Raw genomic sequence first — 16,816 nt, forward strand, 5'->3', positions numbered from 1 at the left:
TAATTATCTGTAGTCATCATATGCTAATGAGGCAAAATTTTGACCCAATATAGTCTGAGCTCTCGTCAGCGATCAGGCTTGACATTTTGGGTGGTCGTTTACGGGAGGTTCGATTGTAATAATAATAATAGTAATCATCATCATCATCATCATCATCATCATCATAATAGCTTTATTTAAGTGTCTTTTAAATACTAGCAGTTGCTCACCACTAATTGAGGACACTATCTACAATTAAAAGAGTGTAAAAAGGGAATCTATAGCTATAATAGAAATTAAATAGTGATAAAATGGACCTAAATTTTAATCTATAATGAAATTAAAATACGTTTTTTAGGAAAAGCATGGTGTACAATTTGTGCAATTACTATCATTTTTGCAATTACTATTATTTGTGCAATTATTATTTGTTTCCAGTGTGTTGGAAGGAAACAGCACAAACAGTTTCATTCATGCTTTCTTTTTCCTTCTTGCTGAAACACTGTGTACCTCAAAAAAAAAAAAATAAATAAATAAATAAAAAGAGAAGAGCAAGAAAAGGAAGTTAAGAATGTGGAGGGGCAAAAAAGACTGAAAAAAAAAAACGCTCGAGCAGGGCGCGATTTCTTTAACACCGTTTTCATAAATCCAGATATATATAATAGATATGTGTGCTAGTGTGGTTCCTAGAGCCCGCGCGTTTTAGGTCAGCATTGACCGAACGCCCGATCCGATACGTTCATTTGACTGTGCGCATGCGTTCAAGTTCAACAGTGGTTTTTCTGGTTTTTGAACATGCGTAGAGAAGATAACCGCTCCAACTTCGCCGCCTCTGGGAACGAGATTGAATGTTTGAGCCTATTTGGTCTGAAATGGTGTAGAATTTGACCATTGCGGTTTGAATCGACTAATGTCTTGCCACTATGGCTTGGAATTGGACACGATGTTTAGATGAAACTAGCTTTTTCCTTAATAAATTCCCAGAATTTGAAGCCCTTTGCAGATGTTCACGCAAACAGTAGTCATTCCTGGTTAGCCGAGGTCATGTTTGAGAAATGTATTAATTTAACACGAAAAGTGTTTGGGGAGTACCCTGTGTCTACGGGTGGGGAAGGGGGGAGGTAAGTGGACTAGCGTCCGATCCAGACGGGGGAGGTGGGGTTATTACAATACTAACGCTCGCTTCTGAAATCCTCCGGCGCAAACTGCCCACTTCGTAAGGACGGGGGCGGAGAGAGTGAGTGGGAATGCTAGTCGAAATCACAGAGCCTTCATTTCTTTTGGTCACGTGGCCGGTGTTTTAAAAACGAGTAGCGCTGGCCACGAGAATAAACTTTCTCGACTTTTCGTCCCCAGTGCTAATAACGGAGGGATCTGGGATTGAGAATGATATTTCGTAGGCTACCAATCAATAAGATTTTCTCCCCAATTTTCAGTCATCTTCCTCAGCACAAGCCAATATCTAGTGGATTCGACATGTCCCTCGTTTCCCCAAATAAAGACACACAGCGGTTTAAGTTCAACTTCTATTTTCATTCTGTTATATTATTATAAGCAGGTTAATTGCACCAGGCAATTTGCACCTGAAAAATAATCTGACGCAAACGTTCACCAGACACTCACAGAGTGCATGGTCTACTGGCCTTCTCATAATAATTACTAGCTTCAAAGTTTTTCAAGGCTAAACTAAAGCACTGTACAAATTTTACTCATGCTCTTTAACTCGTCACGCAGTTCTTCACAGAAGGAAGTGTTGCGTGACGATAAGATTGTTGCATAACAAAAAGTTCTTTCCATGTTTTCAGACTCAAGTGAACGACATGCACTATAAACATCTGATAAAGTTTTGCAGATAGTGAGGTATGCCGAGGGTCCCCTATGCCTCTTGAAAAAATTCATGCAAATTTAATTTCAAGTTAAATAGTTATATAGTTGAACCACACATAATTACCTTACTGAGCACAGGCCTCAGTTTTAAACCAAAAACCCCAATCACACATAATATAAACAGTAAAGGGGACCCCACAAAAACGAAAAAAAAGTCACCCAATATTACAGCAAAAAAGCCTTGATGCCATTATTAAAATGGCAGTGTAATGCAATTATTCTTAGGCTAAAAACAATTTAGCCAATATAACAGGTTAATGGAATGCAAGATCAAATAAGGATGCCAAAGGCATAAAAACATATCAGTATAGCTTATAAAAAAGCAGTGATAAATGTGATCTTGGGTAAGGCTAGTCAACTAAAAACAATGGCATGTTCAGTAAAGTTCTGCAAGTTAACCATCTGGCAACACTTTAAACAAAATTACCTTTTAAAATTTCTGATGCAGTAAAGAAGGTTGTCCGAAATAGACTGGTACTTAGGAGTTGCATTCTGTTTTACCTGAAGATAAATTATAGAAACAGAACTAAAACTAATGCATCTTTTTAGCAACAGCCTTGCCCAACAAAGCAATTCATATAAAAACACAACAGCCATGGCTGGATCTTCAATCAAATTGAAACTAGATCAAGGAACAATTCAAAAATATTTGATTGTTGAATATTTATTTGAAGAGAGCCTCTACTTGTGTTCATCAGCGTAATTTCGCCAAAAAGAATAGCCACAGATTTCCTCATAAAATTTAGAATATTAGCATCACTTGTCTTTCCAAATTTGCAAATAATTCTTGTTGCATTCCAAAAATTTCTGAAAACATACATGATAATCCTTGATTCCATTTGCCTTTGTGTTGTTAACTATACAACTACAGTTATACTCCCACTTATTAGCACTTCTCGTGAATGTACAAGCCTTCCCTAAGTACACGCTCATTTGCAGTCCTGCCCAAAACACAAAAACTACATTTGAAGCACTGCTACACACCAGGACAGCAGCTCTGATAGTAATAATACTCACTACGAGAAAATAACAGCTGTGTTTAAAGCTGAACAACTTAACATATTTTGCACTGATTAAGAAGAAGGGGATACATGCAATGAACTCCTAGTCTGGTAAAAGCACCTTTAGTTAATGTTCTTTAAAAATTGATAGTTTGTGTACCAAAATAAATTAATAAAATGTTCAACACTGATTTAAGCACACAGTGTGCACAGGGGCGTGTTTAAAGTACAAGCTGGCAAAATGATGAAATGAAAAAACAGCACTTAAACAATACAGGATAAGGTTTACCCATACAACTACTGAGAGCTACCCACCTTCAAGTCAGTGATATTAAGGCTAACCTGAGCACTATTCAGGCTAACCAGAGTGTTATTTAGGCTAACCGTTGTAACATGTTGACATTTCGCCATTTCATGTTTTAAACACACTTTGTGCACGGTGCTCTAAAGCAAGCTTTAACAACAGGTAACTATTACATTCCCAGCCATGATGTGTATACTTAAATAAATTGCTTAGCCACTAAACTTAAAGTGTCTCTCCAATCAGTAACCTGATGACAAAATTATGACCACAATAACCAGAGGATGTTGGCAAATGTAAACAACATTCCCACACAAATTGCTGTAGACATATCAAGGGTGCAAAGAAATATCAGGGTTATCTGAACCATAACCATGCTGATTTACCCAGAAAACTAATTTACGTCTTATCACTTTGACTAGGCTACCCCACACCCCTGCCCTTCCCTCAAAAAGATAGTATCATCTCTCACAGTATTTCTGTAATTTGAATTTCCTCCAAACTTCAATTGACCAACAAGGAAGTGGAGGATAGAGTCTATGAGTCCGACTATAAAATCCACAGTCCCCAGAGTATCAGACACGCCTATCACTGCACACTTACATCAATCACAAATCTTTGGCTGTGTGTTTAATTATGATTGATGGAAGTTTTACGCCACTTTTGGTTCACGTCTTGACTTCACAACATTTGAAATCAAGCTACTGATTGCTGTAAACCCAAACTGCATGTTTTCAAGACAAGAAAGAGACTGCAAAGTTTAAAAGCTTATTGCCATAAGCCCCAATGCTAAAATGCATACACGTATGAATCTAATATATACATTAAATCTGATAACAAAAGATCGCAAAAAAAAAAAAGCAAAACAAAGCAAAAAAAACCCTTGTCCTTACGAATGTAATAATTACTGTATGTCTGGACTTGTGAAAACCATGTTAAAGAAAATTTCACTTGGAGTAAATGCAGACAATATAAAAGTTCAAAGGAATGTCAGCCCTTTTTTTTCCTCCACAACCTTATCTTCCTTTTTCTACTTTTCTCTTTTTGGGCACTTGGAGCAATTTTTGAGCTTTCTGGGCTAAAATCCAAATTTGTAGCTCACCCAGTGCAAAAGAATGCACTTTTCTTTAACCACGTTTCCATAAATCCAGTTATTAATATAAAGATACATTCCTCAGTTAGTAATTCTTTAAAGCATTTACAAACCATAATAATAATGCTTATATCCTTTATTGTTACAGGTTTTCTCTACACAACCCAAAACAGTTGCTACTTTTGGCCAAGGAGGTGGATTTTCAAAAACTAAAATGAGTCCAGAAATTGAAATTTAACACAGTAAATAAACATAACAAAAAACTTATAATGTTAACTAATAATTTAAAATTTTATCCTATGTACACTTTTCTTACACTTCATGTTGATGAATGCACTCCTCTCTAATGGCAACTACATGCTTTCTAGTTACTAGTGTCACATTTTTTACTGTGGTATTTCATTTCCACCAAACATATTTGCATGTCAATAATTTACAATAGACTTCTGCTCAAAAACGCACAGCCTAAGAATTCACTAGATGCTCTTCTTCAGGTACAAACACTTTCTTTTTCTCGTGGAACATATGTGAAAGATTCATTCCATGTACCAACAAGCCCTACAAAGAACTACTAGACGTCTCTGATCGATCAGAGAAACCACACACTCAGATCTTTGTATTGCTTCTAATGAGCTACGTTCATGATATGGTGAGGAGATTTTCTATGCTTATCACCGCTATGACTAAGGGATTAAAATGCAAAAAGAGAAGACATTATCAAATGAATGGTTTACCTAGTATGTAGCACAGGTTCCCCAAACTTCTTGACAGAATGTTCCCAGCAACCACAACTTGCCAACTTTCTAAATGGATGTCTTGAAGCTATGATGTTTGATTCCAAGGGAGCCATAGGTTAAATGCTGAAAGTTCACTAATTCTTGCTTTCTTGCAATACTCATGAACTGGACATTCCTTCCTGACTTCATTAATGAGACTCCACAGAACTACTTGTGCAATGTATTTTTGCTCCCTTAGCATGAACAGCTCTACTTATTAACTGCTACAGTGAGCACTAGCAGGTAGACTCAAATTCATAAGATACACAATCTCCATTGCCTTTGACAGTACAAATCTTTCCCATATTTACAAATTTGAAACACTACTACTCGAGTTGGGTGATAAAAGAACAGCTAAAATCAGAAGACACTGTAGATTCTTCTCTGATGTGATATGATGTGGAACAGTTGAGTTCCAAACTGCCAAACATGATGGTCATCACGGCAGTTTCCATTCAAAAGTTATTTTCTGAGAAGTCATTTTGGAAACCAATTCAGTGCCGCTTCATGTGAAGTGACAGGTGATCTGACCTTGAAAAGCACCTGTCACAGTGAGAGCATTTGAATGGCTTTGCACCAGTGTGTTTTCTGTAGTGTCTTGTAAGTTCATCTGAGCGAGCAAATCGCCATGAGCAGCCCTCCCAGGAGCATTTATAAGGTTTCTCTCCGGTGTGAGTACGCCTGTGAGCCTTGAGGTGCGAGCTTTTGGTGTAAACTTTAGAGCACCCTTCATAATCACACTTATGGGTTCTTCTTCTTTTCATATTATCAGTTTTGCTTAAAAGGAAAGAAAAATAGTGTTAAAAGGAAAACAGAGGAATGAGGAGACTTGCAGTGGCCTATATACCGTATGGCACTTTTGCTGGATTTAATTTCACAGATTGGCTATTTTTTTTGCATTTTGCCGGGACTAATTTTTGAGATTGTAAAAGACTAGTTTTTCTTGCCGGGTATTAATCTTTGCGATTTTCAGTTAGCTGCATTACCACATTTTCCTTGTTTCATTTGAATCCATGCAATAGACCAGTGAAACAACATACAGAAATGTAAAACATGGAAAACAGTGTCACACAGTGTTACAATTGCATCTTGCGCTAATGTGACTGATTGCTCCTGCAATGGATCACCAATAACTACAATACCAGTTGATGCATTATCACACCTGCGATGCACCTGGGGTAATTTCATTGTTTTGCCAAAAATTTTTTACGGGACAACAAACAACAACAACATTTTTTTTCACACCGAAAAAATAAGGAGAGAAGAATACAATAATTTGAAGCTCATAAATAAGGTATTAGCTGCCCATAACAACCATACGGCTAAAAAAATTAAGCAGCTATTTACAGGATACAATAAAACTACTGTCTTGTGTACAACTCTTTTTTGCTGATTTTGAAAAACTCTTATTTTGAGGAACTCTTTTTTCACTGATTTTGAAAAAATAAAATAGAACCCGAACAAATTTCCTGCCACACGATGACTGCCTGCTATTAACAATAATTTTAATTTCAACTTACTCAGCTTTTCGAGATTCTCTAGCACTGCTTACATTAGGTTCAGTCCTAAATATGGAAAGTTTATAAATAAAAACACATTAGATTGGTAAGTATAGTGTTGTAATTCAAACCTAGTGGCTTATCAGGACTGCACTTATTTCCTATTCCAGTTGTGTTGAGTCTAAGAGTGTTTCTACCCCTCTCCCCCCCCCCCCCCCCCCCACCCACTGAGTGGGATCCTACATGTGGTTATTATACCCACCCCCTCTAGATTTTAATTTGTTTCAACCCATTCATACTCTGGGTAAAAAGAAATAAAGTGAGCGTGAACCTTTTTCTTTTTGTATTTTATTGAGCGTGAACTGCTATACCCAAGAATGGGCCTTTTTGGCGATATGGGAGCCATTTTGAAGTCTATTGTTTCAAATAGCTATTATGGGTTACTTCAGGGGCAAAAACATAGAGAATATTACATGGTGGCGAGAAGATATGAATTTTATGTTCCAGTGGCAAGAAAAATCTCTAACAAATGAGCACAGTGAACCAGTGAGATATTGTCCTTGTCACGAGAACATAAAATTCATATCTTCAAGGTAACGTGAAATGTTCTTTTTATTATATAGACATGCTGATGATGGCGTTTTTGAGGATTTTCCAAAGATTTTCGACCACTTTCTGAAGATTTCTGAAGATTCTCTAAAACTTGTCCGAGGGTCACACAAAAGTTGCTGAACATTTTCCAAAAATTTCCAAAGATTACCGAAGATTGCCAAAGACTTTCAAGGAAAACCCGAAGATGTTTTGATCACACACCAACGAATTTAAGTACAATTTAAGAGACAAACTTGAATCACTGAAATCACTGATATCTTCACTAGTGAGGATATGGAAAATAAGTCACCCGAGTCCCAGATGTGGTTCATATGAAATTTCCGAGTGGTGCGTTTTCCAGTAAAACACTCCTGTCCATATAATAAATTCTAATTTGCCCCCTGAACATTGTCTTAATGACAGCCCTGGGAATAATGACAAAGAAGCTGATTAAGACTCACTCATCAAACAAAATTGGAGGAGGCGAGTGCGACCTGTCTACATAATCTTCATCAGCTATCATATATTCTTCTTTCAAATGATCTCCTGGAGACACAATCACTGTTGGTGTGTTTTCTGTTCCATTACATCGTCCTCCATATCTGCCTGGTGATGCCTCTGTAACCTAACAGTGTAGGAAACAAATCATTTATCCTTAAAGATAAATTATTACATAACTTTTCTGCAATAACAAAGCACAAAGCTGAATAACAAGAATGCATTAGCAGGGCTCAAAATTAACAAAATCCTTAAGTTGCCATTTGGCAACTAAGTGGTAAAAAATAGTCGCTAAATGTAAATTTTTAGTCGCAAAATCTAATAGAAGAGACACAATCCATAGACATACATGACATACTCAATGCTCAAGGGCTTGCAATACATAAAAGGGCGATTTTGCACAGGGATAGCCATTTTGAAGGTTTTGAGAGAGAGAGTCATTTACTTTAGTGTGCCTTAGAATAATCAAACATGGCAATCCAGTTGGCAATCAAAGAATTGTGGGTTTGTTTTATTATATCTATTCAAATAAATTGTATCTTTCATCCACATGTAATGTTCTTTTTCCTTTGAGACTACTGCTAGCCCTTTTAATTTGTGTCAGTCAAGGCAAAACCTAGTCGCAAATTTGCGACTACTCGCGTTTTTCTAGTTGCGAATAAGTAGAGTTAAGTCGCAAATACGACTGTATTGGACGCAATTTCAAGCCCTGATTAGAAACCATAAACATTAATATACAGTTGAACCTCCCGTAAGCGAGCACCCAAAATGTCAAGCCAAGGTGGTCGCTTATGGGAGGTGGTCGCTTACAAGAGCTTAGACCATTTGGGTCAAAATATTGCCTCATTAGCATGAGGTGACTGAAGAGACTTATGCCTGTTTTAAATGCTTTATTCATGTGAAAAGTCGATTTGAGAAAAAATCCGGTTCTTCCCATTGGGAAATTTCCGTCTCTTGTACTATCTAGGAATGCGATAATGTTACAACACCTTATTATCCAATTTTCGTTCAATTATCCGTCCACTGCTTGCTTTCGGGAGGTTGAAAACAAAGAAAATTTCAAATTTTTTACTCTAACAGTGGTCGTGGTTGCTTACGAGAGGTGGTCGCTTACAAGAGGTTTTAAATATAGTGATTTGACTTGGAAAATTTTGGTATTTTGGAAAACTGGTCACTTAGGAGAGGTGGTCGCTTACGAGTGGTGGTTGCAACTGGACGTTCCACTGTAATTAACAGCAATATAGAAGGTGATTACATAAAAAGGTAATTCAAACCAGATAAAATATCCAGACAAAAACTGCGAGCTTGGGCAACTCTTCTTAAAATACAACTCTCTCCTTCCACCAAAATCAATCCTGAAGGCTTTCAAAATACACAAGCCAAAATTCACTGACAAAAAGATAACTTTGATTTGGTAAATGCATTGTTCCCTTCCGCCAAGCATGTGAAAAGTTGACAAGTTCTCAGATACACTTGCAAACACATTTTGCGATAAATATTATCATTTGCCTCTCCCAGCTTCTCTTTGCCAGTCAATTTTGTTTTTACTGCTTCAATGACAATACCAGACTTTCCTTTAGGAACTTTCACTACTCTGAAAGTTAAAGGTGATGTTCGGCTAGAGTGTCCAAAACAGCTGCCTGTAGGTCATTTCCGTACTTATAGTCAGAGATCATGGAATTTCAGTAGTTTTTCTGGAGTTTTCCAGGATATTTACAGGAACAAAATTTCTAGGGCACAGATCTCAGGACTCAAAAATTTGGAGGTAAAATATCTTAAATAAATAACTCTTATTGAGTGACTGACTTTTTAAGACAACTGCCTTTTCATGCACATTTTTAATACAACCATAAAATTCAGGGAGTTTATCAGGAGTAGCTTTCAAGGAATTTCCAGGACCCTGGAGAAAATTTGACAATGTTAAATTCCACAGTTTTTCAGGAATTCCAGGAATCCCTTGCAATTTCTGGGACATTTCTTCTCTGTCCTGGACAGGATGCTAGTCCATAATCCATCTATGTAACTGGGTGGAGAGGGACAGTTATCATTGGAGAAAAGTCTATTGCCCAAGAACACATTGTATTGACCAAACCCAGGAGTGAAACCAGGACCGCACAGGATCTGGAGTCTAACACAATAACAATCAAGCCATTGCTACTCCCAATAACAAAGATCTAGCCACTATGTGCAATATGTCAAGTCTCTTAACACTTATAACCCTACCTTGTATTCATCATCATCTGTGGTAACAACCCGAATAACTGTTGTTCGTTCTATGTGCCCATCTGGGTCAAGCTATTGACACAAAGAACATCAACACGTTAAATATAACTTGTACACATTGAAAACGGAAAACAAAAACAAAATAATATGTCCCTGCCACTACTGGAGCAAATATGTATGCTTTTCATACCTGTATGACATGAGGTTGGGACAGACAATTTGCAGAACTGAAAGGCAAATTAAAAATGTTGTCAACTATATGACAAAAGGTTCTTAATTTGAACAAAAGCATCCCTCTCCACAATCCTTGTCAGATAGGGAAATCCACAATGTAAACCACACTTTAGGTTTGATCAAAAAGTTTCAAACTACATTTTGGCAAAACCATATTTTAAACCCCATGGTGACCAAAATCTACACAGTTAAGTTTTTCTTGTTCAAGAAGTACTTTGAATCTGACTGGCTAACAAGACAGACCATAGTCAATAAAGAAATATAAACCTAGGGTGTGTTTCTTTGCAAAAATCAAGATTAAATTCTTCAATCCAAAAACACTGATTTTGATTTCTTTACTTAACGGATTAATCCAAGATCACTCAGATCATGGTGCTCAAAGGAACCAAAGAATCCACTGTGGGCAAATATTCTTTGGTTCTATGGATGCATCACAATCATTTTTGGATTTAAGAATCCAATCTTGGATTTTTCCAAAGAAAAGCACCCATGGTATTTTAAGACAAGATTAGGGTTTTTTGTCTCGCATAGACGTCACAGGATTTAAGAAAAATTCAATGTCAGACTCAACAGTTCCATGCAAAATGTCAAGCAAAACTGTGAGTTTTGGCACAAGCTTTCCTGTTACTTAAGATTTTAATGAAATTTGAAAACACATGGGATTCATGAATCAGGCAATTAATTTAAACAGCATGTAAGAATAAACAAAATGTTAGATCTAGCTACTTTTTAAGTTACAGATAACAAAGAACAGAGAAAATTTCAGTCAGACCCCGCTAATGAACTTGTTATTTAAAACTCCCCTTATTTCGAACTCAAAACCATTCCCTTGGATTCGCCCTTCAGTCAGTTGCTATCAGCTACTTCAAACTCCTGCTATTTCGAACTATTTTTCATTTCCCCTGAGAGTTTAAATGGCAGGATTCCACTGTGTAAACTTTGAAGATTCAATAAAGGACCATTCTCAGAATGATCAATTTATTATAGATTTTGCACAAAAGTTCTTGCAAGATCTTGATCTAAGATTGAAAAACATTGTCCCTTGTGAAACGTACAAAACAGCTGTTAGCAGTGAGTTTATAAAAAAAATTTGATGCTTGAGATGAAGGCAAGCAATTAATTAGCATTCTTTCATGACCTCAAAATGTGAAGAATTTTTCCTGAAACATATTGGACAGGAATGTTCTTGAAAAGTTAATAAATGCCACTCAAACTGCAGCTATTAAACATTTAAATACAACCACAAAAGAATGTTTTCTGAAATAAATTGCAAAGTTATTCAAATTTGTAAAATAGATCTAGCATGTTTGGGTACAAAAGCTGTGCAGGTTCTAAGTTGTTTTGGGTGGAGTAACATAAAACAGGCTTTAGGGTGTGGTAATGTTGTGGAAGAAACCCAGGCACAAAGAAATCAAAATTATTGGGAAAAAATAAATAACACTGATGCAAACAAGGCATTAAAATTCATCCAAAGAAAAACCTAAAAATTGTTAGCACAATCAACTTGTTTGACCACTAACATGTTCAGTACCACAATGAAAACTACTTCTGAAATTGGGATATTTTATCCCAAATCTGAAGGATTCCTATAAGCTAAAAGAAGCAGCCTTCAAAGCAGTACGATCATAAGGCTTTTTTTAATTTTCTTTTCTAAACACCCATTACAAGTGGGGGCAAGAATTATCCCTCGTGCATGTCTGTTCTTCCAATTATTTCTTCTTCCAGATATTTCTTGAATATCAAATGAAAACAGCGAGCGATTTCCGAATCGTTTTTAACAACTGATGGTTACTATAAGCCCTTCACCCATAAGCTCTTAAGACGGCCGCCGAGAATGAGCCCAGGCAGGATATTTTAGAAGCTTGCCAAGACTTCGAATTAACCCAACTCTCTAAGGGAAATGAACTTCCACAACAAAACTTACTTCTGAGCTGGTTTCACTGTATAAGTATAACAAACACGACCGACAATAAACCAAAAATATTACAATTCAGGAAACATTTTTCGGTCTTCTATTTGAAAGACAAAATCGGTTAGGAAATTCTCGACATTAACAGGAAATACGAAGAGTAAAAGGTTTTAGTCAATGAACAAACATAGAACTTTGTGCGTACACGAGTCGCCGTATTTTGTTTTTATACATGAAGATTACACTGTATCCAATCGTCGACATCAGACCAAAAAATATAGAATGAAATGATGACCCATGAACGATTTTTTTTTCAACTACGAACTACGTAACAGAGCAAAATATGACGTTAGAGAAATTATGCCCACTCATAAGTCCATCTAATATCGATCGCCGAAAATCTACTCGCTTCGATAACCAGAACTTCTAGAATGGCAGATTTCTCTTGCCCCGATTTAACACAAATCCTCTAAACACAGTACCCAGGATAAATCGTAAAAACAGGCTGCGATGCACGCAAATTGTAATCGAAATTCCCTTGGAATTTCAAGGATTCCCCGTTTCCTGTTTCTGAAATATCTCTAAACTTCAGACGCGACTCGCCGCTCTCGGTATCACAGGCGAAATTCTTGGAGAAAAAAAAAAACAACAACACTTTACTCGCCTAGCAAGATGTTTAAGAATGAAATCGAGAAAGAACACATCACTGAACAAACTCCCGAGACCATTCGAAGTCGCTAGGCCCTCTTGGTGCACGCACCGACAAATTTCGCCGGCATAAAACACAACGCGCTGGGGAGCAAAGAATAACGTTCAATCCCTCAAACCGAGGTCTTTTAAATCGTTCATGAAACAATATCAATCAATTCCAACTTTCCTTACCCAGAAATCTGGTTGCAAGCTTCACAAGTTCCAATTTCCTCTGAAAAATGCGAAAAGGAGAAAATATTTTACTTTGTGTAACACTCGTCACATCACAAAGGTATTGTGTTCACCGTCCTAGGAACACAGAGTGCGTGTACGCAAAGAAAAAGACACAATGCCGCTCACCTTCCAGTAACGATGCATCGAACTGACATGCCTGATCTTGTGTTTTCTTCGCTCTCTTCTGTATTGTCCGTGTATGCGTTGAACCTTCTTCACTCGACGCCATGTTTCTGGTAGCTAAACACAACTCGACCACACCCGAGCTAAGCCAATAAACCGCACTTCCCAAGGGTGGGGTGGGGGTGGGGACTTGTCACGTCCCTAGGGAGTGGCCGTAGACTATTTTTCGCGTTTTACGTTTTCAACGAAAGTAGATTTCTGCAAATTCCACTGCTTGGGTGTTAATTTTTAGTTTTTAACATCTTGGGGGAGAATAAAATGATTTAGGTTTGAATGCAACAGTTTGTTTAGTTTTTTACTATGTTCAGTCTAGGCACCGCCCTTCTAGGGGCGTGTCTGCCTGTGATTGGGCAGAAAGAACAAAGCTTCTTTATAGTCGAGTGAATATTCCTTTATGTAAATGAAGTGAAACTTGCGTTCTGGCAACAAAATGAAAATTTTTTTTTTTTTTAAAAATTCAAAACAAAAAATCGTCCTCTTTATTCAGGAAATTGCCACCAAGTAGCTTATTGTGAGGGCTTTTTTTGTATACAGATTTTTCATGGAATCTTTCATCAAACGAAATTGATTCTAGTTCTGTAACATGACTGGAAGCTGAAGTTCCATAGCAACAAAGGGAACTCACATGCAAAAACGCAAAACACCTTACCACCCACTTGCCGGATAAATTAAACTGCGATATGAAAAAAACAAAAGAAAAAAACAAAGAAAAAACGTCTGTTTTAATTATAAGATAATGCTTCTCTTACAACGCTTACAATACAGATCTTTTACTGCATGGTTTTATTCTGCATTCATTGCCAGACAAGGAAAAGTTGAAGAGACCGGAATTTTCTTCGCCCATGTGAAGGTGCTCGATCCTTTCCGTGCTCAGACGACTGCAAAAGAAGACACTTGACTGATCATGAATTCATATTAAGAAGCTCAGTTTAGGTACACAAGTGTAAGCGTCGCGATGAAGGCGCGAATTCATTCAGGGTAAGACAACGAAACACCTCTTGTGTTAGAAGGCGTTTATTAGAAAGTGGGCACAGATGGCAAAGACGCCAATCGAAATTAAGAAAAAAAGGAAATAAAAATTACGAGGCAGAGCGAAATTAAGCTTTTCATCAATTCAGTGACAGTTATTCAGTTTCAACGTGTTATAGTAATTTCTTTCTGAGCATGGAAACTGACAAATATACATGTGAAATATATATACAAAATGCTTTACGTGTTTCTTTTCTTTTGTCTCAAGATGAGTGTTAATTTCTACATGTTTTATATTCACGAATACCAACTGGTTTTATCCCCGGCATGGTTGGGTAAATGAGAAGAACGCACGATTGTGAGCATAAATCAACTGACGGTTCAATGTGGACTGAATGTGCAGCAAGAAGCTGAAAACGCGGTAGCGGAAAGAAGACTACGTGAACTTTTTCTCTTTCTCGCCTCGCCAGAAACTGCTTATCTCGATCTATTCTCCCTTGTACAATATCAAAAGCCATAACGGTAGAGTTACAGCCCTGAGAGAAAATCCCGTGAATGCAGCTGGCTACAACTAGAGCTAGCCCTCAGTAAATAAAGTACAGGCAACTGAAAATTCATAAGTCTGCGAAGACCTCCGAAGCCTTATACCCAACTACTTTCGCTTCCAAGCGATCGAACAGTAGCCTGATGGATATCTTGCTGTTTTCAGCCATAATTCAAATACATCCTGAATACTTTGACAATTGACATTCTAAATGCCGTAAAAAAATACGCGATCCTAAGATCATGCTAAACTAAAATGACACGAGTCGCTAAAAGTCACTCAAGTATGAGGCAGTTGGCCGCCTATTAGCTTATTTCTAAGTAAAAGTCCTGGTAATGGATCATAATCTCTTGTTTGATGATACCACTTTTCCTCCACTATTCCTGCTGCCTGTAAAGCGCTTGCCTCCGCAAATTTAATATAAAAAACTTCGGCAACTTTGAATTGACTTTTCCCAAGAAGTAGGATTTGGAGTGAATTTGCCACAAGGCTACCCTCTTGTTAACAGCCACCGCAAAGAGCAAGGCGTCTCCGAAAGGCGGCACGACTGATATTAATCATTTGCGATTTTATAAATACCTGGACAAATTTATGAATCGATTTTGGTTGCAGTGACAACGTCTTATAACATTTTCGTTGCTTCTTTCTCTAGATTGCGAGCAGTTTCTTTCTTCTCCAACAAAACTGATCGAGGGAGCATTATAAATTACACATGTCAAGTTTAGTTGGAAAGGTAAAGACTATAATGTAAGCTAAAGCACTGCAGAAAATGCTAAGCCTGGAACCAAGGATGCCGTCTTTAATAACATATCGACCACTACACTTGCTACAAGTCGACCTTCGCTTAGTCATCGCCCTCGAGCGAACCTTCGCTTAGAAATCTTGAGTTATAAAGTACCGAACGGTAGTTGAATATTGACTGTCAAATATACAGTGTCTTTCCGTCTTGCAGAAAGCTTGTGTCACAGTTGCCTTACCCATTTTTTGTTTCAGGCTGGGAGGCTGTGACACTGGTTATCTTGCAGATATACTTTTTATGTACATACCGAATTTATGCAGAGGGCAAAGACCTATTTCAGTCTTATTTACTTTTCCCAAATACTATGACTCTAGAATTTTTCGTCTCGAGGGTGCAAATGAACCAACATGAGGAAAATTTAACTCTCGGCAGCTCGTTTCCATTGCGGGAGGGGGGCAAACATATAACTGGTCAATCGTTAAAAAACAAAAGCAAACATAACAAACCGGCAAACAAGCGGGAAAACAAATATGTCGTCTTAACGAAAATGGGCAAGGACTGAAAGGACTAGTTGCCATCCGAACACCTTCTTTCTATCATGTACAAGTCTAGTAAAAACCTTGAGACTTTCTTGAAACGGCGCTTTTTCCATTTCTGACACACTTTTGGTACCAGAACTCTTTTCATGACTGACCAGGTCATTACCGTAACGAAAGATTGTTCAAAATTTGACTATATATTGCACGCTGATAACCTGCCTCTTAATGCATCCATGTGTAAATGTAGCTTTCAGTAACATTTAACAAAACAAAGTTCTCTCAGTTTTTCAATCCGGTTTCCGCAAGAAACATTCTACTGAAACTGCGGTCGTTTACCTCGTTGACCATATTTTAGAACATATGGACAAGCAACAGTTAACCGGAGCCGCCTTTATCGATTTGAAAAAGGACTTTGATCTTGTTGATCACCACTGCCTTCTTCATAAGCTACAGCACTATGGTGTTAGGGCACACAGTCTCGCCTGGTTTAGAAATTATCTAACTATTCGTTCGCAGAAAGTTCAATATGGCAAAGAATTATCATCCAGCCTACCTTCAGACTTCGGCGTTCCGCAAGGTTCCTTACTAGGACCATTACCATTTGTTATTTACATAAATGATCTGCCCAAGTGTCTGATGCACTCGGAAATTAGCATGTACGCCCACGATACAGTTATCTACTACACAGGGTCCCATGTTAACACCATTAGGAAAAATCTGCAAGAAGATCTAAAACGAGTTGAGCAGTGGTTGTCGAGTAACAGACTAATATTTAATCATAGCAAAACGAAAGGACTACTCTTTGGAACAAGGCAACTATTGCAAACCTCATCAGACTTTGTACTGCAGATCCAAGGAAAGGACATAGAGAGAGTGACAAAGGTTTCATTATCTCGGGGTTATGCCTCACGAACAACTTCACTGGAA

General features: G+C 37.6%; 1 protein-coding gene across 1 annotated transcript; it reads right to left on the reverse strand.

Annotated features, from left to right (window-relative positions):
- Positions 1–3,977: 3,977 nt before the first annotated feature.
- Positions 3,978–13,196, reverse strand: LOC145496754 (uncharacterized). The gene is made up of 7 exons (XM_081476491.1): positions 13,042–13,196; positions 12,874–12,913; positions 10,039–10,075; positions 9,849–9,920; positions 7,589–7,752; positions 6,558–6,602; positions 3,978–5,814 (listed from the first exon to the last, which is right to left on the reverse strand). Exons 1-7 carry the CDS (start codon positions 13,142–13,144, stop codon positions 5,532–5,534), a joined length of 744 nt encoding a protein of 247 aa, XP_081332617.1. The 5' UTR covers positions 13,145–13,196; the 3' UTR covers positions 3,978–5,531.
- Positions 13,197–16,816: the final 3,620 nt, after the last annotated feature.

The sequence above is a fragment of the Orbicella franksi genome, chromosome 9, assembly GCF_964199315.1.
Source record: "Orbicella franksi chromosome 9, jaOrbFran1.1, whole genome shotgun sequence".
NCBI lineage: Eukaryota > Metazoa > Cnidaria > Anthozoa > Scleractinia > Merulinidae > Orbicella > Orbicella franksi.

Bases quoted from the DNA above. Each gene is read 5' to 3' on its own strand.
- LOC145496754 (XM_081476491.1), bottom strand. From the start codon at position 13,144: ATGGCGTCGAGTGAAGAAGGTTCAACGCATACACGGACAATACAGAAG. The intron at 9,921-10,038 runs GTATGAAAAGCA...TTGTGTCAATAG, and splicing joins CCCAACCTCATGTCATACAG to CTTGACCCAGATGGGCACAT. The intron at 7,753-9,848 runs GTAGGGTTATAA...CTACACTGTTAG, and splicing joins CAGATGATGATGAATACAAG to GTTACAGAGGCATCACCAGG.